Source organism: Chrysochloris asiatica, unplaced genomic scaffold, assembly GCF_000296735.1.
Source record: "Chrysochloris asiatica unplaced genomic scaffold, ChrAsi1.0 scaffold00074, whole genome shotgun sequence".
NCBI classification, from domain to species: Eukaryota; Metazoa; Chordata; class Mammalia; order Afrosoricida; family Chrysochloridae; genus Chrysochloris; species Chrysochloris asiatica.
In genome coordinates this window covers 15,456,477-15,464,246 of record NW_006408592.1, presented here as the reverse complement: position 1 = coordinate 15,464,246, position 7,770 = coordinate 15,456,477, and the positions used below count along the sequence as shown (strand labels likewise).

The 7,770-nt window shown below is 43.3% G+C and overlaps 1 protein-coding gene across 5 annotated transcripts in view; it reads left to right on the top strand.

Annotated features, from left to right (window-relative positions):
- Nucleotides 1-553: 553 nt before the first annotated feature.
- Nucleotides 554-7,770, top strand: part of LOC102829843 (chromosome unknown open reading frame, human C11orf30) — a 109,494-nt gene continuing 102,277 nt past the window's right edge. For 3 of the 5 annotated variants that reach the window (XM_006865005.1, XM_006865004.1, XM_006865003.1), the window contains exon 1: nucleotides 3,411-3,513. In XM_006865005.1, the coding sequence (XP_006865067.1) occupies nucleotides 3,444-3,513 (70 nt within the window). In that variant the 5' untranslated portion in view covers nucleotides 3,411-3,443. Of the gene's footprint in view, nucleotides 658-3,404; nucleotides 3,514-7,770 lie in introns of those variants that run through there. The other 2 variants (XM_006865006.1, XM_006865007.1) reach the window with 2 other exon arrangements.

The window sequence follows — 7,770 nt, the reverse complement described above, 5'->3', positions numbered from 1 at the left end:
TTTCCCGTTGCGTCGATTATCTCTTTAAATTCTCGTTTAGGAGGCCGGCGATCGCAGATAATTATTCCCGTGGTTGTGAGGAATGCGTTCCTAATCCTCAACGCCGCTTCAGAGACAAAGCTACTTTCCCATCATCCCTAACTGCGTCTAGAGTAAAGGTCGCAGCAAATTCTGTTTCAGCTACCTACGCCATTTCGGCCTCTACGTGTGACGCCACATGTAGCGGAGAGCTCAGCCGATAGGTTGGGAGACCGCAGCCGGAGGAGAGGCGCGCGAAGCCCAAGATAGGAGGGTATGGAGGTGAAAGCAAGGAAACTACAATCCCAGCTTTCCTTGCGCGTGAGGCAGCAAACTCTGAACGAAAGAGGAGGGAGTCTGGGTTCGGACCACAACTCCCAGTACCCCTCGCGATGTCTCTCCTTTCCTTTCATAACGCGGAGGAATGGGGAACAGGGAGAATGGAGGCCTTTTGGTATCTGTTCTCCGAAAGGCGGGAAAGGCGAACTACACCTCCCGACTGCCAGCGCGTGGCTGCGCCTGCGCCTTGATACCTGTCGCCATCTTGCCCCTTCAGAGGCACCGCAAACAAACCCAATTCCTGGTGTCCCCTAGTCTTGGCGGAGGAGCCTTTTAGATGAGCCCCGAAAGGCCGGGCAGGTGGGTGACTCCAGGCAGGGTCCCGGGAAGAGCTGGCAGGCTAACCAAGCTAGAGGAGCGCCGGACCAAGCATTCGGAGCCCGGCTTGGGGAGCTTTGCCCCATCCCCCGTTGTCTCCTAACGGGATCTCGGGGCTCCCCGAGGTGGGGTAAGGGGGTCTCTGGCAGGCCTGGTGCTGGAGTTCTTGGGGTCCAGCTCTGGGAGCCTCCCGGTGAGTCTCGGGTCATCTGTCTGGGTGTCCGCGCGCCTAATCTCTCTCTCTGTTGTCCTTTCCGCTGAGGAGAGAGCGAGGCACGGACGCCGGCCGGGGCTCCTGACATCGGCTGCTGACCCCGAGGGTCCTGGGTGGTGGGCTTGACATTGGGGCAGGCGTTGAGAAGCACCGGTGCGGAGGGTGGGTGGGTTGCTCTTGTTATGGTTCTGTAAGAGAGTTCGTGTTTAGGGAGGGGGCGGGGCGGGTTGCCTCTTTTGACACTTGAGTGGGGGAAGGATTATACAAGATCCCGCTTCCCTGGGCGGGCTCCGGCTACTTGATTGCCCTGGTATCCGAAGCAGTGTAGCCCTGCGGTGGGGTCCTCTGGCGGGGGCGCGTCAGGATGCTGTGACGTGTGCCAGATTCGGCGGTCGCCTGCCGCCTCCGAGATCCTTTCGGGAGGAGGGGACTGGCTTGTGGAGGGAGCGGATTCCTTAGGCTCTGCCCCTTCTTCCTTCTACCCACCCCTTTCCTTTATGTCATCCAGCCGATTGGGGCGCGCAGCCGTTCTCCCTGCTTTGGGTTGGTTCTTAGCTGAGAAGACTATGGGAAGTAGGGGGAGGGGGGCTCACCTCAGGGTGAAGAGTTGCAGTTAGCAGCTCCAGTGCCTGGAACGAGATGGAGCAAGTTAGTTATTTCGGTTCGGTGTCTGACTCCTAGACAGTGAGCTCATTCATTCGTTTTACACACTCAGTGCCTCAGCCATTAACTGATCGATGTAACAGATATTTTCGGCGGCTCTTCTATAAGCTAAGCAAGTACTGAACAAGTGTCCAGCCCAGTGTCTTTTTGTCTTATAGCCCGGGGAATTCTCAGTTTCTGGGAGACCTATAGGAAACTTTTGGTAAATGGCTGTTTTAACGATTACAGCGCCCAAATTTATATTTCATTGCTAAGGCTTGAAGCAGTGGTTCTTGATTAAATTCTATTTAGCCAAGTAAGAGCTATACAAGGGTAAATACAAAAAATTGCTACAGACTCCGAGAAGCAGGTATTAAGCCAAAATATTAAAGACCTATCATCTATCTCAGTCTATATACTTATGCAGGCAATGTTTTCCATCTCTCTAACCCTTCCCTGAAGGAGCTCTGGTAGCGTAGTGGTTACGAATCGAGCTGCTAACCTCAGGATCAGCAGTTTGAAACTACCAGTTGTCCCGCGGGAGAAAGATGAGGCTTTCTCCTCCTGTAAAGATTTACAGCCTTGGAAACCCTGTACAGGGTCGCTATGATTTGGAACCGACTCCATGGCACAAAGCAACAACAACCCTTACCTGAAGAATTCTGTGCTCTTCAATTTACGTCATGGCAAAACAGTAGTTTTGGCATCCTCAAGGGAGTAAAATTGTATTCCTTTGAAATGTTCTTTGAATTCTGGGAACAAAAGCAAGGCTGAAGGAGCAAGATCAAAGCTGTAGGGTTGATGGGGTTAGGTTTTTCCAACGAGTTAATATAAGACCACCCTTGCTATATTGGAAGAATAAGCAGATGCTGTGTTGTGATGCAGATAATATCTGAGTGCGCTTTCCTTAAAACTACTCATAATAAATAATAAGCTCCCCTGATTGACCTGTGTCCTTTTAGAAACTGTCAAGATTACCCCTGTGGGATCCCCTAAAATAGTTACCTCTGTACTCACCTTTTCCTTAAATTTAGTGGACCCAACAGATCCTCATGGAAACCACTGTTTTGATTGGGTCTTTTTGTTGTTTTTTTTAAAGCCACCCTAACAAGATTAAAGAGTCCTGTTGACACTGTGGGTTAGGTATTGGGCTGCCAACTGCAAGGTTTATGGTTTAATCCCACCAGTTACTTCATGGGAGATAGATGAGGCTGTTGGCTCACATAAAGGTTTACAACCTTGGAAACCCTATATAGAGGATGAGTCAGAATTAACTTGATGGCAGTGGGTTTTGGGGTTCTAACAAGACTATGACAAGTGCATTACTGAGATAACTTGTCTGCAGCTATCCATTGATGGCATTGATATGTTAAACACGTTTTGTTTGGAATAACCCCCTGTATGTATGAACTGGAACCTTAGTAGCAATACTTTATGACTTACCCTTGTATGTACTTTATCTCATGTAACTCCTAAGAGAGATAGCTACCTGGAGAAATCAAACAACTTGCTTTATGCACCACAGATAGTAGCACCTGCTAGCCACTGCACTTTAATCCTCATAACTGATATTGTCTGTGTTTTACAAATATGTAAAACTTTAATTCAGAGAGGCTAATATACCCAGTATCACAGCCAGTAAGAAAAGCTGGCATTCAAGACTCGTCTTACCCTAAAGCCTGTGCTTTTTCCACTATCATAGTTTGGCATAGCTCTCAAATGGTTAGTACTTCATTTATCAGAAGTTGTAAAGTATGATATTAAAGATTGTGAGATGTCTTTCTGGTTTTACTTCTTAGCTTATGGAACTCAAAGTGAGAGACGTTTTGACTGTGCCTTAGTAATGTTTTCTTCTTTTTTTTTTTTTTTGCAGGGAAGACAAGCTCTTTGGGGCTACCAAAAGGAAGCAGCAATGCCTGTTGTGTGGCCAACCCTTTTGGATCTCAGCAGGGATGAGTGCAAAAGGATTCTTCGAAAATTGGGTATGGTTTTAGGTTTTGATGTTTTATACCTTTCTGTGATAATTTTCCCATTCTGCTTTGGGTCATGTCATGTCATGTCATGCTAGGTTAGAAATTCCTTGAAGATATAGTCCTTGTCTTACTCATTGCTATTTCCCCAGTGCCCAGCATAATGTTTTCTATATAGTTGTTAAGTACCGTTGAGTCGGTTCCTACTTATAGCAACCTGTATACCTATCCAGGAGTCCTTGTATATAGCAGGTAGATGAATCATAGTAATTATAGTATTAGTAATAATACTAGTTGTTGTTGTTAAATGCCGTCTAGTTGACTCCACTTCATAGTGACCCTGTATAGAGTTTCTGAGGAGCGGCTGTTAAGTTTGAACCACCAACCTTGTGATTCTAACCGACCTTGCAGTTCAGTGTATTAACCCACAGCACCACATCAGTATTCCAATAATACTAGTAGCTAAGAGTTATTGAGGAGTATTGGGCTATTAAGAGTCCTTTACATTCAGCATGTTATTTAATCCTCACTCAAACCTAAAAGATAGGTATTTTTTTGTCCCCATCTTACAGATGAAGAAGCTGAAGCTTAGAGCCTGAGGTAAAGCTGATAGTAAGTAGTGGAGTCAGAATTTGAACCCAGGGAAAATACTTCCCAGTCTCATTTTTGTCTGCTCTTAATGTGACCATAATGTATTTCCTTCATGAATATATGTGTAAATTATACACTATTTTCTGAATTCTAGCTTAACATAAAGCTTAATGCTGACTTTCTGCTGTAGGATAAGCACTGGACTGCCTACCGAAAGGTCAGCTGTTCAAACCCACCACTCACTCCTTGGAAACCAAGGCACTTGACATTAACAACATCATCTTCGCCGTCCAGTGCTTATCGTATGGCGCCACCATGCTCCCCTGTCCTGTTGTTGTTAAGTGTCATTAAGTCAGTTTTGACTCATAGCGACCCTGTGTAGGGTTTCCAAGGAGCAGCTGGTATATTTGAACTTCTGACCTTGTGGTTCACAGTCCAGTGCTGATCCTTCAGTGCCACACCAGGAGTCCGTAGTATCCTTAGGAGTACTGAAAAAAGAGTTACTTAAATCACTTTCTGTGCTTTGTGGGTTTAAATGAGGATTCTGGTTTGAGAACAGCTGCTTTAGACTGTAAGTTCCAGGAAGGAACTTATTTGTCTTATTTACCACTGTTGTTGTTGTTAAATGCTGTCGAGTTTGTTCCAACTCATAGCGACCCTGCGTAGAGTTTCTGAGGCTGTAAATCTTTACTGGAACTCTCTGCCTCATCTTTCTCCCATGGAACCACTGACTGAGATTAGTAGTCTGACTTGTAACTGTTATGCTACCAGAGCCCCTATGTATCACTGTATCCTAGGGCTAATTTATAGTTGTTGATGTTGTTCGAGTCAGATCACTCTGTGTAGGGTTTTTAAGGAGGGCTGGTGTGAACTAACCTTGTGGTTAGCAGCCAGTACTTATCATACAGTGCCATACCCGGATTCCAATAAAGTAGATATCTACTAAATGAATAATTTGAAAAAGTGTACCAAATGGTTTGCCTTTGAATATGAATTATATAAATATCCATTGTTTTGAAGGTATACCAGCATAAGGAAGGTGTGGGTCTTTAATTCAGAAAGATCTGGGGTCTTGGTCCTGTTACTAATGATATATGTGACCAAGGATAAAGTATTTAATCTCCTTAAATCTGTTGACACTTTGAAAAGAAAGATAATATCTACTTCATTAGTTGTATGAATAACTATGTGTAAAGGGGCTATCACAGTGTCTTACATCAGAGTGTAGTGTTTTAAAGCAGATGCTTTCAGGAATTTATTTATTTGCAACTGAGCCTTTTCTTCAAAATATGTTTTGTTGCAAATTCCTCCCTGTAAGTCAGAATTATAATTGCTCTGGCCTTGCCTACTAATAACCTTTGGCTGTTTAATTTTCCCTCAGGTTAGTATGAGGATTTCTCTATTTTAAGTCACTGTATCCAAGGAGCTCTGGTAGCGATGAATTAGGCTGCAAACCTTAAGGTCAGCAGTTCGAAATTACCAGCTGTTCCACTAGAGAAAGATGAGGCTTTCTGCTCCCGTAAAGATTTACAGCCTTGGAAATTCTGTACGGGGTCACCATGGGTTAGAACGGACTCAACAACATCCTAGGGCTAATACACAGCTGTTGTTAATGTTGTTAGGTGCCATTGAGTCAGGTCCCACTCTTAGAGATTAGGGCTTCCAAGGAACTATTAATGGGTTTGAACTACCAACCTTGTGGTAAGCAGCTTTCTGCGGTGCCATACCAGGACTCCAATAGAGTAGATATCCAATAAGTGAATACTTTTGCTTTGCCTAGAGAGTAAGGTGTTTTGTTTGTATTGGTTAGTCATGCATTTATGTTGTTTTATCTCTTATCTAAACTTGAAGAGTGTTTTCTATACAATATATGCAATTCTTACAACTCAGTTGCCATTTATGAAGTTGTTGTTGTTCTTGTTAAGTGCTGTTGTGTCTGTTCTGATTTGGTTCAGACTCATAGCGACCTTGTATAGGTTTTCCAAGGAGTGGCTGGTGAGTTTGAACCTCCAACCTTGTGGTTCGCAGTCCTACAGCGCCATTCTGGGAGGGGAGTCCAATGATAAAGTTGGACTCATTTTATTTATTTCATAGTGGAAATAATTATAGAGGGATAGATCACAATATAGTAGATTGAATTGGGGTTTTTGAGCCTTGAATCAAGAGATATAAAAATGGTAATCTTCAAGTCTACATATGCGGCTGATTTTAGTGAGAACTGTATGGGTAATGCTGCTGGGAAGCTGTATCTATACAAAAACAAAAAAATCAACACAGGACCAAAAAAACCCCAGGCATCCTACTGGGCACTGTCATCTTCTCTGACCCTTCACTTTAGGAGGTGAACCTCTATAGTGATTCGCAGAAAGACTTCCTTCCCACCCGTTGACTCATTATCATAACAAAGAAAGCTTAGACTTGCCTTCAAACCCTAGCTCCAGGTCCAAAGTTTTAATGAAGGTGCTGTATTTAAGAGTTGGCTTAAAGTGTTTTAAGGATCAATTTTGTCCTGTTAAAAATAAGTGCAAATTATTTTAATGTAAGATACTAAACATTTGAATTCACTTAATGATAGATAAGTACTTCCTTCTTTCTGATGTGCCTCTCTCCTACCCCTATTTTTTATGACTTTTCTGAGCTGTAGCTCTAACAAGGACCTTTATAGACGACTGTATAAAATTTGTTTAAATGGAGTGGGTTGAGGGCTTTGTAAAAATGGCTTAGCAACTCTTTTCTGGGGTGTTTTGCATGTGTTTATTATTTTATTATATTTATATGACATTATTAAAAAAGCAAACAAAATTAAACCTGTTGCTGTCAAGATAATCCCAACTCCTACAGAGATCCTGTAGGACAAACTCTGATGGCATTTCCAAATGCTGTAAATCTCTATAGAGGACAGAGTAGAGCTACCCCAAGGTTGTAAATCTTTCATCTGCTCTCACGCTGGTGGGTTCTAACTACTGACCTTTTGGATAGCCCCTGAGTACCTTAACCACTGTGCCACCAGAGTTTCTTTGTGTCATTATGTTGTTGTTGTTAAGTGCCTCTGAGTCAATTCCGACCTATAGCGCCCCTGTATAGGGTTTCTGAGGAGCACCTGGTGAGCTTGAACCTCCAACCTTGCAGTTCAAACGGCTTTACAGTCTGGTTCATTAACCCACAGCGCCACACCAGGATGGATTGCTACTGACATAATACCAGCAATTCAACTAAGTTGGAGATGTGGTCAGAATCAGATGATACCCATCAAAATGGACATCTATAAATTTGAAGGCGGTTGGGAAGCTAGTCAAGGGTTCTTTACAATGAATGAATGCGTTTCTAGAGAAGGAAAGGAAGTGCCTTGGATTCTGTAGCTTTAATGTATTGAGTCCCATTTTTGTGAGAGGTTGTCTCATGTTAATTTTGTGTATGCTTTTTTTTAGTTAAGACTTGAAATGTCAGAAATTGTCACATTTCTTTAATTAGTTTTGTTTTCTTTGAAATAGTGTCTTGATCACCATAAACTCCACAGGCCAAATGGACTTTTTCTTTTTTTCCCTCCCTGACCTCTGCATTTCTATAATAATATGTATGTCATTGCCATTCTCCTAAACACCTTACAAACTGGAAAACCGGACTCCTTTCTTTCTGTCATCACTGCTGCATTCAGTCAGTTACTTTTTTTTTTTTTTT